General features: G+C 41.7%; 4 protein-coding genes across 4 annotated transcripts; all 4 read left to right on the top strand.

Annotated features, from left to right (window-relative positions):
* Window positions 1-1,372: 1,372 nt before the first annotated feature.
* SARC_02893 (hypothetical protein) lies at window positions 1,373-6,663 on the top strand. Its single transcript, XM_014303338.1, has 2 exons — window positions 1,373-3,235; window positions 4,771-6,663. The coding sequence occupies exons 1-2, from the start codon at window positions 1,853-1,855 to the stop codon at window positions 5,008-5,010; spliced, it is 1,623 nt and encodes a 540-aa protein (XP_014158813.1). The 5' UTR covers window positions 1,373-1,852; the 3' UTR covers window positions 5,011-6,663.
* Window positions 6,664-8,812: 2,149 nt separating this feature from the next.
* SARC_02892 (hypothetical protein) lies at window positions 8,813-10,878 on the top strand. Its single transcript, XM_014303337.1, has 2 exons — window positions 8,813-10,297; window positions 10,401-10,878. Exons 1-2 carry the CDS (start codon window positions 8,869-8,871, stop codon window positions 10,742-10,744), a joined length of 1,773 nt encoding a protein of 590 aa, XP_014158812.1. The 5' UTR covers window positions 8,813-8,868; the 3' UTR covers window positions 10,745-10,878.
* Window positions 10,879-12,166: 1,288 nt separating this feature from the next.
* Window positions 12,167-13,683, top strand: SARC_02891 (hypothetical protein; the record flags this gene model as incomplete). Its single annotated transcript, XM_014303336.1, has 2 exons — window positions 12,167-13,061; window positions 13,207-13,683. The coding sequence occupies 2 exons, from the start codon at window positions 12,167-12,169 to the stop codon at window positions 13,608-13,610; spliced, it is 1,299 nt and encodes a 432-aa protein (XP_014158811.1). The 3' UTR covers window positions 13,611-13,683.
* Window positions 13,684-15,350: 1,667 nt separating this feature from the next.
* SARC_02890 (hypothetical protein) lies at window positions 15,351-21,031 on the top strand. The gene is made up of 9 exons (XM_014303335.1): window positions 15,351-15,664; window positions 16,378-16,455; window positions 17,004-17,127; window positions 17,416-17,527; window positions 18,456-18,603; window positions 18,880-18,960; window positions 19,674-19,805; window positions 20,101-20,282; window positions 20,638-21,031. The coding sequence occupies exons 1-9, from the start codon at window positions 15,500-15,502 to the stop codon at window positions 20,789-20,791; spliced, it is 1,176 nt and encodes a 391-aa protein (XP_014158810.1). The 5' UTR covers window positions 15,351-15,499; the 3' UTR covers window positions 20,792-21,031.
* The last annotated feature ends 2,056 nt before the right edge of the window (window positions 21,032-23,087 follow it).

Genomic DNA, 23,087 nt, shown 5'->3' with positions numbered 1-23,087 from the left:
TGTGTGTGTGTGTGTGTGTGTGTGTGTGTGTGTGTGTGTGTGTGTGTGTGTGTGTGTGTGTGTGTGTGTATGTATGTATGTACGTATGTATGTATGTATGTATGCATGCAGGTATGTATATATGTAAACGGTGTGCCTCTGCTAGATGGCACTCTTACCTTGTGAAAGGGTATCTTGTAATGCTCACCATCATTCGTCTCCGAAGGAAGACATGCGTGGGCTGGGCTGGACATGACTTTCTTCCTAAGATTTCTAACCCGGCTATAGTAACCTCTCCTGTTGATATATATGTTTGCTAAGGTGTTTTTCTCTGCGGTGTAACCAAGCGACTGGCTAGCATGTACCCACACATTCGGGTTAAGTTTCAACTGCCTATGTGCTTGTTGCAGTTTACTCCTTGAAAAATGCGGTATATTCATACAACCATGTGACTTCTCCTTGTGATTTTGGAATGCGAATGTAGGTAGTGGCCCGCGAAGGAAATCTTTGTGTCGACTTTGGGTGTGTGAGATTTGTTCACTTAGTAGATAGTACCTCGATCACAACCAAGTAGAGTATCTTCCGATTATTTATGTTGCGCAAATATCCTATAAGTAATAATGATGGCTCGTAACCTCTCTAGCTGGTACCACTGTAATATCAATATTGTTTATTCCGTATATTTATCGCGAATAAACATAAATATATAAATATGGTGGATCAAGGGCTGATATTTGAGGATTATGGGCTGAGATTTGAGAAGCCTGCAAGATTTCAGATTTGAGAAGGACAGTGACAGACGGACAATGGCACAAATGACAAATATGTACAAGAGCACTTCATACCTAATACAGCATTATTATTGGTTTATAGACCTCCGAGTACAAAATAGCGCGAGCTATAAATTACCTATTACAGTATTCTGATTGGTTTAAAAATCCTAAAATACAAAAAGGCGGGCCGCTGACTCCGAAATGTTATTCGGGCTTCGGCTTTCTGACTCCTGGTCCTCCGTGACCTCACTCCTCTCCTCCTCTCTCTCGCGGTTGAAAACCGGTTGTGTTTATTTTATTTTATTTTCATAACCTTCTGAATCAAAAATAGTATATTTATTTTTCTCGTTTTTTAGGTTTGGTTTTTTATTTTCTAAACAAAAATACAAAACGCGTTAAAATTATTATGAAAAACGTAGCTTTGGGATTTCAACTGCGGGAGTATTTCTCGAGTGAGTAGTTTGTAGTCATTTTTGAGTTAGAACGTATACAATTTCAATTCTGTCTACGTTTATACTTTTCCATACTACATAGAGTGTGCAAGGCGAATAGACGTTATAATTTATGACTACAAAAACAATAGATAAAGATCTATGTATCAAGTAAGTTGAATACATTTTATTTATTTATATCAGGGCAGAGTATATCGTCTGCTAGGTCGCGACGTATGTTCAAGGAGTCGAACATGTCTACACATGCATACCCTGTGTAGTTATGTATGTAGTAGTTATTGCGGTGCTACATGATTATGGCATTATCTCTGACGGCAACAGTCCTACACACATATAAATACCGATGTAATTGAACAGCTGACGAATAGTTAGAATAACCTAAAGCTGCTGATGTAAATGAACAACTAAAAAATAGTTTAGAATAATCTAAAGCTGCCGATGTAAATGAACAACTGAATTATAGTTTAGAATGTCCAAAAGCTGCCGATGTAAATGAACAACTTCAGGATAGTGCTGTATCATATAAATATACTGTTGTCGGTCTCGTTCCCTAACCTTAGTCTTGTACAATTCAGTGAAGGATTAAAAGTGGCGGCAAGGTCCATATTTCCCAACTTAAGCTGGTGACTGTAATATAGAGTCACAATTATGGACACAACGAAACGACATTCTACACCCACAAGATGGCAGAGAGTGCTGTATAAAAAGCAACCGTATCCAGATAACCACACCGATGACACCTTTCTGGAACACATGCGATTGAATACGCACACACAGAGCTACAATTATTTCGAAGCGCTACACTCAACCGGCAGTATAGGGAGACATCTGAGCATCATTACTGTGTATGTGAGCGTGTTCGTGTATATGATGCGGAAAGATGTGAGTGCAGAGGAGCTCTTGGCGGTAGTGTTTGTGTTGGCGGCTGTGCTGTATGGGCTTCTGTCATACTTTCGGTATGGCTTCGCCGATACCAAACAGTATCCAGTTGCTGGTGCCGATCCTATAGCTATGACTGGCAGTGGTATTGAAAACAGAACACGGTCTTGCGAACTGGATGCCGGCGAGCGAAAACCAGGCCCATTCAACCGATCACAACATAAACCATCAGAGGGGAATAACTCTCGCGCTGTTGGAAATTTCGATGTGGATTCGCAAATGCAAAGAAATTTTGGTGAGCGTGATCCCCTACAACTTCACACAGCACATGAAGTCAGCACTCGGGGCTCTAGTTCTGAGTCACGCACAACTGCCAGCTGTATTGAAAATCCATTTGCTTCAACAACGTACATGTCCCAGTACATGGCTGACAATACTCACCATCCCGTCGTCACGTCCATCCAGCCGGAATACGATCTCCTGGCTAGTGCCAAGACATTCGTATTGTTGTTGCTGTTGCTACTGGGTGTTTCGCCGGTACTAACCACACTGACCGCGAGCGTGAGCACCGATTCGATCTACGGCATGGCTGCGTTTATGTTTATGCTGAATGTGGTAAGGACAGATTATAGGGTGCATGGTAGCGATAGTACCAAGACAGTACCAGCCCAGAAAGGTGCGCTGGTAGCTCAGGGAAGCTCGCAACCACAGCGAGCTGACGACGAGGCCGAGGCCACGTACAATACTGGTCACACGGCTTATGAAAAGAGTGGTGTGAAAGGACATACACGGACGCCAGGGTATAAGCACATATCGACACGTGCTGCCACGACTGGCACAGGCCAGTCAGAGGCACCTCTCACACGTACCCATCTGTCAAGTACATCTCACGCACACACAGGCTTCGCACTCACACCTTCAGCGTACACCCCACATCCACACATACAGCATGCATGTGTATCTCCAGCACACAAAGCTCAAGCACCCTTCTCGGTGGTCCTCCCGGAGCTCTCACTGGCCGGTATTAATGAGGCAATGTTTGCGTCGGTGTGCTTAGCGTCTCGCCTACATTCAGCCCTGGAGGGGTTCGCTCTGCTGGCCTTTGCGGTGGAGGTGTTTGTGCTACTGCCATATGTCGTCCGGTCAATGTTGGTATGCTATATGTGGCTTGTTTCAATGAGTTCTTATCACGCGCGCATCGTACTGTGTTGGAGAGGTAGCTCAAAGTACCCGAAAGTTTACTATATTGCGTTTGGTCGCGCACACCTTTCAGTCCAATACTATTCTCCCCACCGTCACCAGTGGTTATTGTTTGTCGAGTTCGCGTATATACTACTCTACACATCTCTATCGCCATATCGCCCACATTATACCGTGATTGGCTTCTCAACGGTTATGCTGTTTGTGATACCTCCGCCTGCATCAATCGTGGCTCTGTTTGTTTATAAGGCTCCTCAGTATTGTATGTAGTCTCCACCGTATTCAGTGGCTAAGAGAGATTAGCTGTATTCGCTTCAACAGTTTTGTATGTAGTCTCCACGCATTCAGGTGCTATTGGGAGGTTAAACGTACTGGTTTCAATAGTGTTGTATATAGTCTCCACCGCATTCAGGTGCTAATGGGAGGTTTAGTGTATTAGTTTCAATAGTATTGTATGTAGCCTCAAACACATTCCGATGCTATTGGGGTTGGGAGGTTAAACATAATGGTTTCAATAGTATTGTATGTAGTGTCCACCGCATCCAGGTGCTAATGGGGGGTCAAACGTATTAGTTTCAATAGTGTTGTATGTAGTCTCCACCGCATTCAGGTGCTAATGGGAGGTTTAACGTATTAGTTTCAATAGTATTGTATGTATTCTCAACCACATTCCGATGCTATTGGGGTTGGGAGGTTAAACTTATTGGTTTCAATAGTATTGTATGTAGTGTCCACCGCATCCAGGTGCTAATGGGAGGCTTAATATATTGATTTCAATAGTATTATATGTAGTCTCCACGCATTCAGGTGCTATTGGGAGAACGTATTGGTTTCAATAGTATTTTATGTAGTCTCAATCACATTCAAGGGCTAATGGGAAGTTGAACGGATTGGTTTTAAGAGTATTGTATGTAGTCTCCACCGCATTCAGGTGCTATTGGGAGGTTTGACGTATTGGTTTCAATAGTATTGTATGTAGTCTCGACCACATTCAGTTGCGAATGAAAGGTTTAAGGTATCGATTCAATCTGCACAACTTTCGCCGTAGTCCTAGAATCTCACATACCGCTTTTATTTGTTGACATTGTGTGGCCACGTTTACATAGGCGAAGGTAGATACATACCACGCATCAATAAAATTGTGTGTGAGAGAACGTATTGAATAGAGATCTCTAACAGAATCGTTTGTCTGTATACGGAAAATTTATTGGCATGCATTATGGGTTTATACATGCACTGTATATTACGATTCGTTTAGCTCAAATACACTAAAATCTCCAGCAAAGGTAATCTATTCGTACATGTGCTACATGTACAATCGAACCTTCATTCTCTACAGACTATTGTACTCTCTGGTCATAAAACTTCATCCTCCTGCTATACTTACATCTATTCTATCGAAATACATGTGAAAGCGAGCATATACCCATATTTGCACTCGCCACCACCCAATGGCCGACCTCTTTCGCTTTTTTTTTCTGATATAGGGTTCGAAGCTGGCTGAGGGAAGTGCTGCATACTCGCATAGTCTCACAACACTCGTAGTGCTATCGACCTTTTTGCTGCTGGTGCCCATAGCATCGATGCCCGCACTCTTGACCTATGTATGTGCTATGAGCGGAATTACTTTCGTAACCCCGGCGCTTCTCATACGCGCGCAGAAGTACAAACGCCAGATCGTTGGTCCTTGGGACGAGGCGGTCGTCACTAACATAGACGACACATGAATAATTCAGAACAGGTGGATGATTCAACAGCGAGCAGCATATGACAACCGCTACAACTCCTACGCCGCATGCATTGTATGTTTGTGGTATAAAGACTAGGAATAGTGCAATGTCAGATAGCAGTGTCAGTTATCTATTGGTACTGAAGAACCTGAAAGGTTCGATAAATGCAGGACTGACGAGTTGCTGCACTTATTTGACAACGGAATTCCATCTTATGCCAAAAAGAAGAAACGCCTAGAGGTTCAGGTGACAGACTTTAGTTGGCATATGCAGCTAAGCCGTTTTGCATACCCCGCAGGCCGGTCTCTACATTGGCTAGATTAAGATGATAGTGCATAGTGATGGCTTTTGGGCCAGTAGACTGATACACTCGTTTCCCAGCTGCTGGAAGTTGATTGGTAGATCTTCAACTATAAAGTTTTCTGCAAGAATTGCAATGGACTAGTTGGTACTGACCCGAACCAGGATGATGGGCGGAGCTACTCGAGGCAAGAGTAGGATCATCACCCAGGTAAAATATAAGTGATTCAGGTACACGATTTACAGACTGCCCCTGCTTGGAGTGCACTTATTCGTCAGTTGAAAGTCAACTTTCGCTAACCATCTCAGTGTCCCAAAGCTTTAACGAGATCATGCCGAGAATATAACATCGATACACAATATCGAGAAATATAAATTTTATCAACACCAGGCAGGCGTTGGTACAGAGGAGCGAATTGTTACCGTGCATAGTGCTTGGACTACCTGCAGGTCTGATTTGGTACGGGAACATCATCAAAGATATTGACCAAATCATGCATGCGAGCTAACCCACTCAGGGCTGACGATATGCTCTTCCATGGCGTCGACCTGATGGGGATGTTCACAACCACAATCGCGTACATGAACCACAAAAGACGCATCGAATAGCACGCTTGGTAATACCCTGGGTTTCCTGTCGCATTCTGAGGCGAGCATTTGTTTGGAAAAGCGAATGTCGCAAAGATCAATAACGGCTTGTAAACCAAATGCAGTATATAGGACATCAAGTACAAGATCGTTTTCTAGCCACAGTTGGCTGTATTCAAATCCCTCGTACGCACTATGGTTGGAGACGTCATCTTCTGCAAAGACTTAAATTCACGCGAGTAGTTGCACGTACTATCGCGATCTTCATCGACTGTAGAGGTAGTTGCCAAACCAACAAGGCCCTCTGGAATCTGGATAGGCTATCATAGGGTCTCTGCTAAATTCACGATTTCCGCTACGACCTTGATTTCCGCTGAGACTCCAATCCAGAGGGCCATGAAACCAAGGTGATTATCAGCAGTAGCTGTATTCTGATATGAGGATGAGACTTTATGAAGCTGTCCAGTATAGAACAAACAAAGAGCAGAACGTGAAATCATAAATCTGCCTATTCCATTTTGCAGGCGACGCTTCCTTCAAGCACGCCATACCGCAAAAGAATACGTAGTTCATTTTGCTCTTAGGCATTCCACGCCTGGGAGTTGAATTATTTGATTTGCTGACTCTGTGTGCCATCGGTTATCGCCTATAGCAAATTTATAGTCGTAAACTTTTTTTTTTAAACCGCTATAATATTCATCATTTTTTACGGTAGTAACGGGTCAACTCACAAATGGTCTCTTTAAAACAATTAAATCGAATCCATAGTCTATTTACTGGTAAATTTTTGTTTTTTTTATTTCTTTATATTTTTTATAAAACATTTTGTAGGCGGCAACTGGCCCTGGGGCCTGGGGCTCTGGGCCTTGGGGTCCTCGGGTCTGGACTCTGGGTAGCCGGGGGCTGGAGGCCTGGGGCGTGCCACGTGATTCACTGATTCGTAAACATATTTTAAAAAATACTTTTATACTTTCATAAACGGTAAACCATAAATCTTTTACTTTTTCTCTCGAACGGTAAAACAACCAAAACATAAAACCAATCTATATATTTATCCACATTATTCCACAATTCCAGTTTTGAGCTGCCACATGTCTCTAAATTCTCCATAGTCATTTCTTATAACCAAATCAAATATAAATATAAAATTTCAACAACAACAACAAGCGGACATTCGGACAAGAAGCACGTAATATGTATTTGTTTTTGTTTTATAATTTTTTAAGAAAACAAAACAATACATACAGTACATACAGCATGTACTTTTATTTATATACTTTTATTTATTTATTTTTCTAGAAAATAACATTCTCTTGCACGGCGTGTCGAATTGTCGATTGGCAAATGTTAAGCGTAGCGTTAGCGTAAACGGGATACGTTTTCGTACGTTACATTACTTTGGCGACGGAGCCCGCCAAATGCCAATATGTTGGCAAACCCAACTGAATCTGCCAAAACATGGACGAATACCTGAGATACATAAATTGAACTTTTGCAGTTTTGGATCCGGTCCAATGCATATTTGTCATTTGTTGATTTTAAAAATAATATTTAGAACAGTTCCTGAGAAGAAAAAAACGACAATTCGACGGACATCATGGGCAGGTAAATATTTATTACTTATTAGTCATGAACTTTGAGTTTTCTGGGTTTTTTTTAATGGTGAACGGGTGTCTGACTGTCTGGTGATATGAATGTTTCGTAACCATCATTGAACAACTTCCAAAGTTCGCAATTGTACTCGCGAGCGTCCAGAGGTTGCCAGCCGCCAGCCGCCAGGCCGGCCGAGATCCCCGCGAGCGGCGAGGGCCGACCGACCGAGAGTCTGTACTCTGTCCGCCACTCTCTTGTTGCAGAGTGCAGACTGCAGACTTCCTCGATTCCTCCCCATCTTAATTTTAAACATTCATCCAACAAGGTCAAATTACACGAGCTCGATTCTATTGTGAGAAACTGTGATACGCGTGATTGAGATTCTTGTTGTTGAGACATTTGAAGTCCGTTGACTTGCTGAGGCGCCGTTGGCAAGTTCTCGCCCTGTGTGTCGTTTGTTATAAAATACTCTGAATTTTAATATAAATAAATTGTCATCGATGTCTGTTGGCTGTCCTCTCTTGTTGTGTATAGATGATTGTCACTCTCTAAGCTTGTCAGTGGTTGGGCCTCCGTTTTATAACAATTGTTTTAATAATTATAAATAACAAAAATATACCCATTTTGATCCTTATTATATTTTAAAAAAGGAATTCCCTGGTTATTAGACTTGTTTAAAATTGGGAATGGGCTAGACGCTGGGCACTGGGCAGAGGGTTACGCCGCGTCGCCGCCTACTACGAATAGTAGTAAATACATATTTACACATAATATTTTTTAAAAATAGGCCGCTGTGCCACTGCTGGGGGCCTCGGGGCTGGGGGCCTGGGGGCTGGGGGCCTGGGGGCTGGGAGCCTGGGACTATCTGGACTCTGGGGCCTTAGCTTGGCCCTTCGGGCGTTATTTTTGTTCCAGAATTTATAACTAAATAAATTGATTTGTTGTATTGTTTGACTACAATTTAGGAGTAAGGAGTTGGGAGTGGTTCTGTCACGATGTAGATATATAGACGGGAACCCTTTTTTCTTATTATATTGTCTGTTCGCCAATGACAATGTGAATCAGTAAAATGATGCTGGCGATTAGAAATTGAGCAACTTCTTGGATTCGACCTACCGTGATACCCATAGCCACCCAGAATCGAGAACAGGAATACTAGCAGCAATTTTGTTCTCTAAAAAAAAAGACTCGAGTATTGACCAAAACAGTGCGAAACCCGTGCTCACCTGAAGGTGCTCACATCGCAAAAGTTCCAACCGGATGCTTCCTTTTGACCTTTTCTTCGTGCACAATATATTGTATACCAAATTGTCAAATTGAAGGATATATAAATGAAATACGAGATGAATAAATAAAATAGATACTTGGCACAATATGAAATATCCATCCAATATGGAAGTGTTCGTCTCAAGTACGCCGCCCGTAGCCTCGTCCTTTAGCATGGTTCATCAAAGAACTCTAACATCGCCAAATCCCTACGACAAGGAAAATGGAATTTCACTGAGACACAGTGAATCGCACAAAGTACACGCAACACAGTCATCGCATGGAGCACGCGCAAGCAACTTATCGGTTGGACACACATGTTTCACATCACAAAAGAATTCAACATGGGAAGAAAACGAAAACTCATCCGATAGTGATACCGAAAATCAACCCACACACACGATCAACAACGATAAAAAATGTAACAAACATTATCATGAGCACCATTATCGGTCTGTTAGACATTTCTTTCACAAAAAGGATGATCCAAAGCGGCCTGCCATCATTGATATTGATAAACAAAAAATACTCGCGGCTGCAACGACGTCTACATCGCCAGCCTGCAAAGTAGAGGACACATATGTTAACTGTAATACAAGTTGCGGAAAAAAAGCTTTAATAGCCTCATCAAGTGAGAACTCGCGGTCACTTGACACCTTCAGAAGAGGGTCAAGAAAATTTTCTGCTGTATTTACTACTGCATTAGCAGGACTGGCTAGTTTTGTCTCAACAAGCAATTCCTTTGATATGAAAGATTTGTCATTCAATTTGAATGAGGAGGATCTCTTGCCAGGAAGTAGCGGTAGAGAAAAATTCATAAATGAGTACAGTGTGAATGAACTTGAGCATATGTTAGAAGAAACGGGGACCACAAAAGCTTTGGCTGAAAGAGGATTCCATGATCTAGTCTTGGCTCTCGATCTGACCGGCTTAGCGGTGGACAAGCTCCGGATATACGATGTCTCGATACAGCAAGATAGTGTGCATGGCTTGGAAACTAAATTGACTCTACAACCTCCAACCGCTGATAACATATTACCGTACCACGTAGACCATGAGAATTTCACCCATCTACCCTTAACAAGTACTGGACAGAAGACGCCCGAATGGTTGCCGCCCTTGTTCGAATTCGCTGTGAGGAATAAATTCGAGTTTGACCGATCTCATGCGATGGCCATGGCGAAACAACTGCAAAGTGGCCAGAAAAGGAAAAGCGAAAATCGGGATCCTGAACATCGTGCGTTTGACTATCAACGTACACTTGAATGGATGCAACGGACGAGCAATATAGGGCTAAAGTATCTGGCTGTCGAGTGGGTGCTGATACAGAATGTGACTAAGAGGCTCGACACAGATCTTACACATGTACTTCCTGGGCAACAGTGGCCGGGATTGGGAGTGATGAACCCAATGTCTGGTATGCTGAAGAAGTTTGCTCAAGGAAAGGACGCGGCTATGAATTCGCCGCTATACTTCCACAACGCCCTCATGTACACTCGCATGCCTGGGTGTGTTTTCTTGAATCCTGAATTCGAAGGTATGCGGTTCGATCATTTGGAATTGTGTGGAGCGAGACTGAGAATTCTATTTGCGCTGTATTGTGAACCTCATTTGACACCAAATTCCTTTTTATTTCACAGGGCAATTCCGAACGTTGTTCAACGATTTAGATGTGTATATTCAGGACACCAAGAATTATGGGCTGGCAGTCGTTTCACGAGCGTTGTTCTATGGGAGCGTCCTACATACACCATCAGGGAGAAGAGTGAGGTGGGAAGCCATGGAGCAGATTATACCGTTATCTGATCGAGCCAGAGAAGCTATCGTAGAGGACAAGGAGTACATAGGGATAGTTGAAGCCAACACGACCTCAGGGGTATTCACGATCGATTTCGGTCTTGATAGTACCGCCGAAGATGTCTCCGAGTATGAAACCTCTGTACTGACGTTGTCGGATATAGATACACGACCGCTTTCGCTCTAATATACTGAGTAAGCGATGTCAAACAATTGAAAAGTAACGCTGAAATATACTGGTGAAAGCACTTGCAGGTCGCGTCTCAAATAAATTATAAAAACCGCCGAAATACACTTATCTGGCTGATCACTTATCAGTTATCACACCACTGATTATGGCGCCTTTTTCTTTTCATTTTTTTTTTCAAAAATATAAAATGCTTGTGGCCGGTTCCCACTTTTAGCAAACAATTGGGCATATAAAGAGGTAGACACGCCTGGGTCAGGTTCACCCTACCAGGTTCAGGGACTGATTTGTGGGACAGATGCGGAGCTACCAAAGGCACCATTGTAGAACAAAGAATCACCACGATAATCTGGTGCCTGACATTTATCTGTAGACAAGCATGCCACAAATTGCATGCTTATTGCGGTCGCAACCAGCACACTTGTGTGCACCTGACGTTGATTACTCGATGGACCGGCCTTCAAAAGGGCCTGATTCATATATGGGTCGGCCCAAGTAAAACCTGGACATAAAAAGAGGTAGACATCTTTTAAAGAGGTGGACATAAAAAGAGGTTAGAACTACGTCACCTATTTACTGTATTTTTTTTTTAAATATAACGCTTATTATATATCTTGTTTTTGTTCTATAAAAATCAATTAGGTTTTATAAAATATGTTTGAATAGAAGGCAGGCTATGAAGTGTACGAACTTATGAAATATGACCTATAATTTTGTTGTTCTTTTTGTTTTGACTCCGGTACAAATTGACCCAGAGTTTCTGGGCCTCACTGAGGGCAGAAGCCAGAGCCCAGAGGCCGAGGCCCGAGTATGGAGATAAACCATTTATTTAGGCATTAATCCGACGGTTACCCAGATCGGAAATCTGATTTTACGCAATCAAAGTGCCAATGGTTGAAGTTCAGACATATCGTACTGGCTGAGGTCCAGGGATTGGATAATATTATTTCAGAATTTCAGTGGTTATACATTGAGCAAAATATGTTCAGTATTCAATGAGATACCGGATATATACGATTTTTCATGAACAGGAATGTGGAAATCCCTTGTAGCACCTAAAAATATGACAATCATGGGAAATTTCGGGAACCCATCATGTAAACAAAACCGTGTTTGGAAAATTCCCATTTTTTTGGCTATGTACTATAGCCGATTTTAAACGGAAACAAGTTGGGAAATTTGAGATAAATTCAGAAATGAGGAAAGTGGCCGTTTTAAAAATCGAGACTGGACATTTTTGACTTGCCTATGTATTTGTGGTCAATATGTGAACTTGGCACTTTCTTTCTCCCCTCCTGCCAGCCTGCCGGCCTGCCACGAAAAAAATTACATATACATGATAATTAAAATCAATGCATTTTTAGATGTATTTACATATTATACCTTTTGCCTCGTTTCAAAGTACAGATTAGTCATGAAATCATGAATGTACCAAGCCGCATCTCCAAGGCGGTTGTGGCCGTCGCTGCGGGCGCAGCGGCATCTATAGCAGGCTACTACGAGTCCGACAAACTATTTTCAGCGTCAGAAATAGTTATAGACATTACAGACAAAGACTTGCTGCCCGGGCGCACAGGGAGAGATATGTTTATTGATAAGTTCTCCGTAGACGATATCGAGCGCCTACTGCAAGACTCGCAGGCCAAATTTTCGTTGGAGAAACTGGGATACGTCAAGCAAGTAGTTGCGTTAGACCTCACCGGTCTGGCGGTAGATAGGCTTCGTGTTTACGATCTCTCTGTACAAAACAACGACGCTGACGGCAGAAATAATCATGGTTTAAAGCTACAGCTGCCGTGTAGCGATAACATCCTACCTTACTATGTAGATCATAAAAGTTTTACCAATCACCCTCTAACTAAAGACAATATAAAAGTGCCGACATGGCTGCCACCAATCATCGAGTTGGCAGTACGACAAACCTTTTCTCTTGATCGTTCGCGCGCCATGATGCTGGCAATAGATTTGGCTGAGGGTATCAAATGCAAAGTAGGCAGCAAACAAAAGCGAAGTGAAAGGATTGAAAGCCACAAGCGTACATTGAACTGGATGCAGCGCGCTAGTCTGCTAAGCATGGACAATTTGTGTGTGGAATGGGTGGTCATGCAGAAAATTTCTGAGAAACTCCCGTCTGATGTAAAAGTTGCACTTCCCGGTCAACAATACCCAGGATTGGGGCTTTTGAAGCCCATGGCGCGGTTGATGAATAAATTTGCTAAGGATAAGGATACGATAGTTAATAGCCCGCTGTATTTTCACAACGCTGTCATGTATTCTACCATGCCCGATTGCACATTCTTAAACCCAGAATTTGAAGGTAAGTGAAAGTACCTTAGTATACAAAAAAGTGTCTCCTCAATTTAGGGTTTCGAATTCTTGGACTCTTATCTTTGTGGCTATATGACAGAATGCTTAATTCCAATGCTTGACGAACATGACTAAGCCTATCGACGCCATTGCAGGTCAATTTCGGACGCTCAAAAATGATCTAGAAGCGTATATAAACGATAGAGAACATATCGGACTGGCTGTGGTGTCCCGGGCTTTATTTTTCGGAAATGTGATACATAGACCCTCAGGTAAGCGAGTGAGATGGGAAGCCATGGAGCAAGTAATACCGCTCTCTGACAGGGCTAAACAAGAATTAACATACAACAAAGAGTACTTGGCTATAGTGGAGGCCAACACTACAAAGGGCGTATTCGGTATAGATTTTGGATCCCATATAGAGATACCTATATCGAAGGAAAGTGGGGCAGAAAAAGATTTCCCCTGTGATGATATATGCATTTCAGAAGCTAGTTCTAGTAATGAAACGGCAGATCTTGTGGCCCTGTCAGAGATAGATACACGTCCAGCAACGTAGCACCAAGTTTAACGTATATCTTCTATTCTGCCTATGTTATGTATTTAAAATAATAAAAGTTTTGTCAAAAGGATAGGGATGGTCTGATTAGTGATTACCTTTGCCTATTTATTGTGTATACAATCATAGCCTTCTGAAAATTAAACAAACTTTCAGAAGGCAAGGTATAATGTCCTTCAAAGCAATATGGCGGCAAACACAACACCGTTGTTTTTAATAGACGTATTGTGGTTCATTATTCCGAGAGTCAAACGAAATAAATAGCTAGACACTTGAATTTTTACATGGCCTCCTAAAAAAGAACATTTTTAGACCCGCAAGGCCGCAACTGCAAGGCGCAAAGTGCACGTAAGAAAATACAGAGGACAATCGGAATAAAAGTTAAACGTAAACGTATATTTATTCGATTTATAAAAGTTTCTACGAGAAACGGTTCGAGATTAAAGAGTATAGACTGCCCCATACAGACTCAAAATGAGAGTACAGACGACAGACTCAGAGTGAGAGTATGTACAGACTACAGACTCAGAATGAGAGTATGTACAGACTACGGACTCAGAATGAGAGTATGTACAGACTACAGACTCGGAATGAGAGTACAGGCTACAGACTACAGAGTACAGACCCAGCCTCCAGACCCCAGCGGCCCAGCCTCAGGGCCACAAACCTAAAACACGGGGTCCCATCGACCATCACAGTGTTTGTGCCCCCCGGGGCCCGGGCCCTTGCTGAGAAATATTTTTTTAACTAATGAATAGTGCACGTTTCTATGGTGTGGGAAATCACTGTGGATTTACTGGATACTCTAAAAATAATAATGTACATATTATTTACACAGTCAATTGATTTTTGGTGAGTACTCTCACTCTGTGTGAGTTCTCAGTTCTGAGTGTGTGTGTGTGTGTGTACTCACTGCTCAGTCTGCTCACTGTGCTGTGCGTTGCGCTGTAGTAGTGAACAGTCAGAGGGACTCTCAGACTCTAGTAGAGAGTCTCCCTCCTCTCTCTCTCTCTCTCTCTCTCTCTCTCTCTTTTGCGTGTGTGGTGTGTATGTTTTTAGTCACTATTTACACATATTGATATGACACATATGTTGTGCGTGTGTGGATTGTGGAAAGTATGGGTGTGGTGTGGAAACTGGAATATTTACTGCTGGGGAATTGTGTTGTAAATAGTGATTTGACTCATTTGGACTTCAGTGATTTCACTGCTGCTGAAAGGGATTGTAGAATGTAAACAGACGTCGTCGCCGGAGTCGGCGAGTACGTATTTATCATTTTTATATTCACTTTTTTGAAATATTTGCTATTATTTACTCTTAATTTATCACACTTCTTTCTTTTTTAGAAAGAGGTACCATATTTTATTTTTTTTAAAGCTGAACGTAAACGCTTATATTTATTCGATTTTTATGCTTGAGCACGTTTCTACGAGTCAAAACTCAAAAGCCAGTTAAAAATCTACCTATATTGTAAACTAAACGGACACTCTATGAAATCTTATGGAAACTTCGCACCTAGAGGATCCGATAGTGCGTTCATAGTGATTATCTTAGGGCCATCACTATATAAACGTTGAATTTAAACCTACATACATTCCAAGCGTAAGTGCATATATTTTTTCTAAATGAAAAACGTATTGAGGGTGTGTCCACTCCTCTTATCGTCGTCCGAAGAGTCCAAATTTGGTCTTGGTTCTTGATACTTATTTACTAGTTTTTAAAACAAGAAGACGCACATGATGTTGTTGATATCTCGATGAACCTATATCAGCCATTTAGTTCTTATTGTTTACTTCACAATTATTATTTTAAAAGATAAATACGATCTATATCGAGCGCGAGAACATACAGTAACTGAGTAGGGATTGGACTGCGACCGGAAAACAAGTATGGGGGTGTGTATCGCACTTTTAACCTTAGCTCTGGCTGCTGATGCTAGCCCTGCCGCAGGGGAGGTTTCAGAGGTAGTTGACAACCGTCATAAGGACATCTACAATATGACGTATGGAGAGGTCGCCAAGGCACGAGTATGGCCTGAGTTCCAGAACTTACACGTATGTTTAACTGTATTTGTATAGTTTCTATAAGCCTGAAGTGCATCAGTTCGGCTGCTGTGACGTTTAGAAAGCATTAGAATTTTATAAGCTTGATATACTTGGTTATATGCCGTCAAAAAATGTTGCTGAGCTCTACCGATATGTACCAAATCCAATTTGAGAAAGAATGATGCTCAGGATCTTTCAGAATGTATACGTGTGCGTAAATTTTAGGAGGTCGAGAGTAGATCTACATAAAAATACACTATTAGATACTTATTTTCCATATGGTGGGCATGTGTGTATCTGTATGTGTAGATGTATCCCAGTATATGTATGTCTGTATGTATACTATTATATATTTATATGTGTTTGTATACATGTATATATATATTTATATATATATATATATGCATATATATATATATATATATATACTATATATATATATATATATATATATATATGTGTGTGTGTGTGTGTTTATTACTATATATATATATATATATATATATATATATATATATATCGATATTTATATATATATATGTATATTTATATATTTATATATATATGTATGTATGTATGTATGTATATATATATGTGTGAGTGTGTGGTGTTTTTTTCTAGCCTATTTGTGTATGTTTCATGTATGCACAAATAGGTGACCGTTAATTTTCAGGACAATTGATTCGTTTGCTTCAACTGTACCTTGGCTCCCTCTCTCATAGGCGTCGACCAATGAATGGCTGCTCAAACCAGACACTGAAATAAACCCTGACAACAACGAGCTCAAGCATTACCGCAAGGTGAGTCTATGTCACACATATGCAATACCATTCTTACGCAGTGGCAGCGTATGGGATGCTCTCATGCACGTGTGCTGGGAATGCAGATCATGGACCAGCCCCAGTAGATGGCGTAGTACCACTTTTTTGTACCGAACTGTTTCTTATTACATCAAGCATGGTTCAACACGCCGGTCTGTATCTGTGTTCAATTACTGTAGCGTACGCATATTTGCCTACATAGTATAGTTTGGCGTGTAGCTCTACCAAGTATAAGGAGGCTACCAGTTGACCACCACACTCATGAGATAGTATGCCTTGTAGATGTGTGATCACGGTGTCCGGTAGACCAGGCTGTACACACATTGTGATACTTTTGCATCATATATGCCAAGCGGCGAGTACCTATTCGTATCCACTCATACATCCATCTGTTCAAGAATGTGGTATTCACCAATTGGACCGTGCCTTGTGCAAGAGTTGAAGTTAATCGGATCACAAAGGTTTGGCGCTACTGCGGTCTATGACACTGACTGACACTCGCACGTGTCACCACTCCCTGCTGACAGGCTCTGGAAGCAACGCGGGACTATTTTGATCTGTTTGCCTTCGCCTATCCGTATGAGGTGATGGAAGGTCAAGACGCCTATAGAATGATACACAAACATATCAAAAACATCCATCACGACACAGGTACAATGGCTGGCTGAGATGTATGGTGGTCGGTCGCCGTGCGTACGTTTATGCTCGATCACAATTTACGTATTCGGCGTAGCATGTACATATATCAGACTGCCTCTGCCGCGATATCTGATATGAGAATGGGCACGTACTATAGTATTTGATTTATAATGTAGTTCTTGATTGAGAGTCGTATTTGGTTTTAAGTATAGTCTTTGTCTTGCAGCGCAGTAGTCTATTTAAACCGTAGCAATTGGTTCAAAAGTGTGGTAATTGACAACCAATTACCATCACCCGCAGGTGAGATGAAAGACGGGCGACGAATGGCGATTGGGGAAGAAGAAGAGCGTATCTTACGCGATAAGATTTCAGATGAACTAACAGCATTCTCCAAGGGCATGAACACCACCAGGTATGACCATCTGTTCGTTCACAGAGATAGAAACGATAGGCAGTCACGCAGCAATGGCGGTGTACTTGTGTCTCTGGCGCGTTAGTGGCTACTCGGGTGGAACTTTTGGAATATCTTTAAAGCAGTTGACAAAATTGTGGTTGCTAGGATGAAATTTACGTATCATCTATATCCACTTTCGCATATTCCCTGTCCGCAATGCTTAGACAGTCTCTATCCACTTGTACTACTCAGTATTATGTGCTGCTGGCGCGAAGTGAGGATAATAGGAAACAATCTGTTCTGTTGAGGTCTGTCTGGGCTGTTATGTGCATTGTTTATGCAGAGACACCGCACGTTTCTCAATCTTACAGACACATGATATATACCATGCGTACTATATATAATGTGCACTATTTATACCATATATGATCTGTGCATTATTCATACCACATATAATAAATACAACATTACACCATACATACCATATATACTATATACACCATATATACTATAAATACTACACAATACACACCACACTAACCATATATACCATACATACCATATATACTCTATACACCATACATAGCATCTATACTATACATACCATACGTGCCTGCCATATACACTATATACACTATATATACCAAACATAATATACACTATACACACCCTACATACCATATATACTATACACACCATACATACTATATTAAATGTCGCATAGCCACCAAACCTGACGCCCAGTTCGGTAGTCTATCGTTCTGTTTCAGCAGCTACCTGGCGCGGCGCACACAAGTGCCACAGACCATCGTAGTGCACACTTTCTTTGTTAAACAGCACACTATATCAAAACACCCTGCGGAACCAGCCTTCTAGAACTCTAACTACTCACAACCGCGAGCTCGGGCTTATACTGTTGATAAGCGCAAACCCCTATCCACCTCAGATGGCAAAAGTACTTATCCCGCCCCTTGGAACACCGTATGTACCGGCGGTCGCACTACGAGTTGAGTGCGATCTTTTGGCAGAGCATGCCTGATGAGATACCCAGTGAAACCCTCACTGGCATGCAGAACATAGCTGCCATGAATCAGGTATGTTTGCCCTGCTTGTGCTCACGAATGAATAAATCAGTCGGTGGTACGTCACACGTGTGCACAATAGTGATCCACTTACCGATTTGATATACGTTGGCGGGTAGACGATTCAGTGGACCTAGCTACTTTATAGTACTGCTGTTCGACGTCTGGTAACGTGGGTATGCTCACTACGATCCATGCTATATGAAGATTGGACCTGCTTGCCTCTTGAGCCTGGAGTGCAGAGAATGTCCTCGTCTGACGTGATCTATCCTTCTCCTTCCATTTAAGGTGTACATGCGCACGGCGGCCAACAATTGGATTGCGGTGAAGGATTGGTCGGTGGAAGATTTGGGGAGAAGGTTTGTCGAGGTAGGTAGTGCGTATAGGGTTGTTTGTTTTAGGGTTTAGTGGTGGTGATGTCGAATTCTCATATAGACAATACTAGTTTTATGTCTTAAATTAAAACCGCAAAGGCCCTGAAAGCTTTTCGTCTTAACGTTTAGCTGTGGGCTAGGTTTGTTGTACGCAGAGAGTGTTGTTTTGTTCATAAGAAAAGTAATTAATGGAATGCAGGCGAATCGGGGTTCCGAATTGCCCTGGGATCATGTCTATCTAGGGCTAGGATACTAGAATTCAGAAGCGACATAGACCATGGTCTTAATGGCTATGTACATTGTCAAGTGCAATTGGAAAAGAAACAAAGCACCCCGCCCGATGCTTTATAATGGCGAATCTTAGCAAGCTTTCAATCGAGTGATTGCCACTGAAGATCACTTCTCACCACATTAGATTGTTTGTCTGCATGCAGGTCTTGTTCAGTACCACTGTGTTCCTTTCTTACTGTGGCATCTGCTCGACGATCAAAATGTGGCACCTTGCGAGAATATATGTCTACAGGGATATGAGGGTTGATTTCGCCAAATTGATTGGCAAGCGTGCTGCACACGAGCTCTAAAAGGGCAGAGCCTGTCAGTGTCTTTCAGACTTCACACTGATGGCCTATACCGTAGCCACCAAAAGTATGTAAGACTCTCGATCTGATATCGCTTAATAAACACAACCCCCACGCTTCTGAATCTCAGGTGCACGATGTGCGAAAGCTGGTGCGTGCCTTCAATTTCACTCAAGGATTCTTCCCCGAAATATGGAAGGATCCCGCCGAAGGCAAAGCGTTGATGGTGGAAGCCCTCGACTTTTACGATCATTATACCCAGGTTTGTGCATTTTTCGAGTTTTGTAACGTGGTTTTGCGTAGGTGATCCAACCTTTGCTACAGACACGCATGTAGCCTTTGACATAAATCGGTGCTCGTGAATGATGTGTATGCAGGACAGCTGGGAGAAATATTATGGTACTTTATTTTATTTTTTTAATTGAAATTGTTTGCATAGGTTGATGATATAACACAATCGCATTGTTTGCCATGTATTTACTTGTCTCGGTACGTAGTTCAACGCGTTTTATCGTACAGTACCATAAGCAATGGTATTCCCTCTTTTTCGTGCGCAGCTGAAGAACCCCTTGGAGCTGTACACGCACTTCAGGTCAAAAGGCAAAACAGACAAAGCCAACGAACAGAAAGGACTCATGAACGAGCAATGGATAAAACTCACGCAATGGCAACAATCGCTACCGAAGAAGAAGCGGTTCTCGCAACTGTGCGAGCAGATGGTGAACAGCATGATCGACGTGTAAGTATCTGCTAACCTCATGAATTAATACAGGCCATTCTAGAGGTGATAGAGAATGTAATAATGCGTGAGTATCGGTATACTTGCATGCTCTAATTGGCGATCTTGATGTTTTGGATGTGTACACGCTGTAGGCTTCGAATTGTGAATCGACTGTATTTTGTTTTATAATGGGAATCTGTGTATAAATAAGACACCGCATATTCCTATTAAAGCCTACTGCAAGTTCAAGTGGGTATACTCGAGAGTGTCATGTGTGGTGGTGGATAGTGAGCGAACACTCTTGTGTGCTGAATGTATCCAAACTCAAAATGATACTTATGCAAATACCCTTATTTTATCATCAAAACAACAGACCCGAGGTAAAAGTTGACTCTGGGCTTCCGAGCTGGGCGTGGGGTCTGATTTCGCTGTTTGTCGTCTTGGCGGCAGGTGCAATGGTCATTGGCTGCTATAAATCGGTGCAATCTGACTGGAGTAGAGGCGGCGGTTACGAGTCTATCGAGTAGTTACGCCGCATGATGCTCAGAATTTACTCTTGGGCCTGGAAAACGACCTCGTGATCAGTGTTTTACTTTGCTGAGGCGATTTTAATGTGTAATGTTTATACGAGAGAGTAGCACAAATGTGAGAAAACTCTGATCTGCTGCAAAGAAAGGTTGGAAGGGTGCCAATGACCTATATACTCCTGATTGCACCCTGATAAACGAGCTCTGACAAGATTTGGTAAATGGCAATTCAATTGTGTGTACATTTTTATTAGTTTTTCGAAGGATTGAACGTCTATTCAATTCGTAGAATATTTCGTACAGTATATTGACTATTTTAGTAGTATATGTATTAATATTTCCAAAATACTACCGGCCTGTCATATTGCAATGGAAATCTAACAGCGCTTTCCAAACCCTGATATTATCAAGCGAAATTGCCCTACTGTCATAATCACTCCGAGTTGCATCCCAGCGTCTCCCAAGATGATACTAAACATGCGCAAAGGCTGGAACTGCAGTAAATAAAACTACGTTTAGAATAGTTAACATAGATACAGTCGAAGATAGTTGCCAAAACAGTTGTCGATAGCAGCATACGTTTATTGACTGATGAACGCGCAGAATGCAATGTGACCGACGTGTTTTTACTGGCTCTATAATAAAGCATGTCTCCAATATGGGGACTGAAACCGTCGAAACTGTTATTGAGGAAACGTCCTAACTTTTAAATAAATAGTTGTGATTTTGATGACTAACAATAAGGTAGCCAGTGCTTCACAACTGACAACCCTTTCACTTTCCATTCAACGCGTTAAACCCTTTCGCACACGAAGTTTTCATTAATTGGTTTAGATTTCTTCAATGGGCCTTTTTGTAGGCTTATTTCTACAGAACGTAATTTTGCTTAGGGGCCTATATATAGGAAATTTTGTAACAGACAAAAAAAAAAAGTCAATAAAGTCTGGAGGGACTTCCAAGCTCACGTTTTCAGTGTCAGATAAAATACAGTTGTGCCATAGCCCTTTGTACGACATAAAGTTCCAAACTTTCCGAGTTTCAATGTTACAAAATATAAAACACAGCAGTGTCATCCTTGGACCACAAACCTGTATATTGAGAGGCTGTGTGCTCACCAATTATCATTCGCACACACTTTTGTCCACTCATGTGATATTACACTATGGGGACAAACCTCGCAATATTAAGCTTTGCTAGGCATATCTGAGTACCTGCTGGGATATCGAAAGGCATATCTGAGCGCCTGTTGTGATGTTGAAAGGCATATCGGAGAGTCTGTTGTAATATTGTGACTTGAATATGCATCCGACCAAAGAGTACTGGTCCAACGCTGTAACGCCAATTTCAACTCTATGTATTTCACTATTCCACTATATACTATGGTCAGTACTTCTGGTGTTAGCTTCTACTTTTGGTACCACGATACTACCTGTGTCTGAGTACAATCCAACTCTCAAACCGTCTGCGGCAGATATGCCATGGATGAAGTGACGCGCCTAACCGAGCATTTGGCGTGTAGTATGTGTCGTTAATCGATCTAAACATGTCCTACTTTACAGTAAATTATCTTTCTCTCTGATTATTTGATTATACACCAGTCCTCACTTTTTGCCTGAAACCCTACCTTGTATATATGTGAAAGAGACACGAAAAACTAGTGAATCCACTCTGTGGTACACTTATAATGAACATAGTAAAGAACAGCATGGAGGACATCGAGTCGTTATCAGTACTAAGATTCATCTGTCACAGCCACAGATTCAATATATCGAATCTTGGAGAGCGCTCAAGTCTCCAAATAGGCACAAAAATTGAACGACCTCCGGCCGGAACTATTTTAGGGTCCTGTCATACTAAGGGCATGTATAACCGATTAAAGTCTTTCGTTAAAATATAGGTATTAAATGTCATGAGGCAATGGGGTAGCCGCATTGGTTTGTCCAATTTTCAGATTTCTTTTAACAAAGGTTTTTTGGTAGGAGACAAAATTCTTGTCCGGTTGAAATAAGTAAGTATAAAGTTCACTTTAATTTTGCGTGAAAAGATTAGTGAGGTAGTTTACGTACTCAAAAGTCCTATTTATTAACCAATCGTTGATTCACTGCTATAGGATGTAAATGCACCTCCGGCCTAACTGTGCAAAACCAAAACGCAACTTTAAAGACGGATATAGTGCAGTATGGAAGAATCCAAAGAAGTAGAAGGGATACACAGACAAGAAGGTAATGCGTGAGCTATCTATTGGCCTGTCTACAAAGTCAAACTGTAAAATACACAAGTAGCAGACGAACATCAT

This window comes from Sphaeroforma arctica (genome assembly GCF_001186125.1).
Source record: "Sphaeroforma arctica JP610 unplaced genomic scaffold supercont1.136, whole genome shotgun sequence".
NCBI classification, from domain to species: domain Eukaryota; class Ichthyosporea; order Ichthyophonida; genus Sphaeroforma; species Sphaeroforma arctica.
The sequence above is the reverse complement of the archived record's forward strand: the minus strand, read 5'-3'. Positions and strand labels throughout refer to the sequence as shown.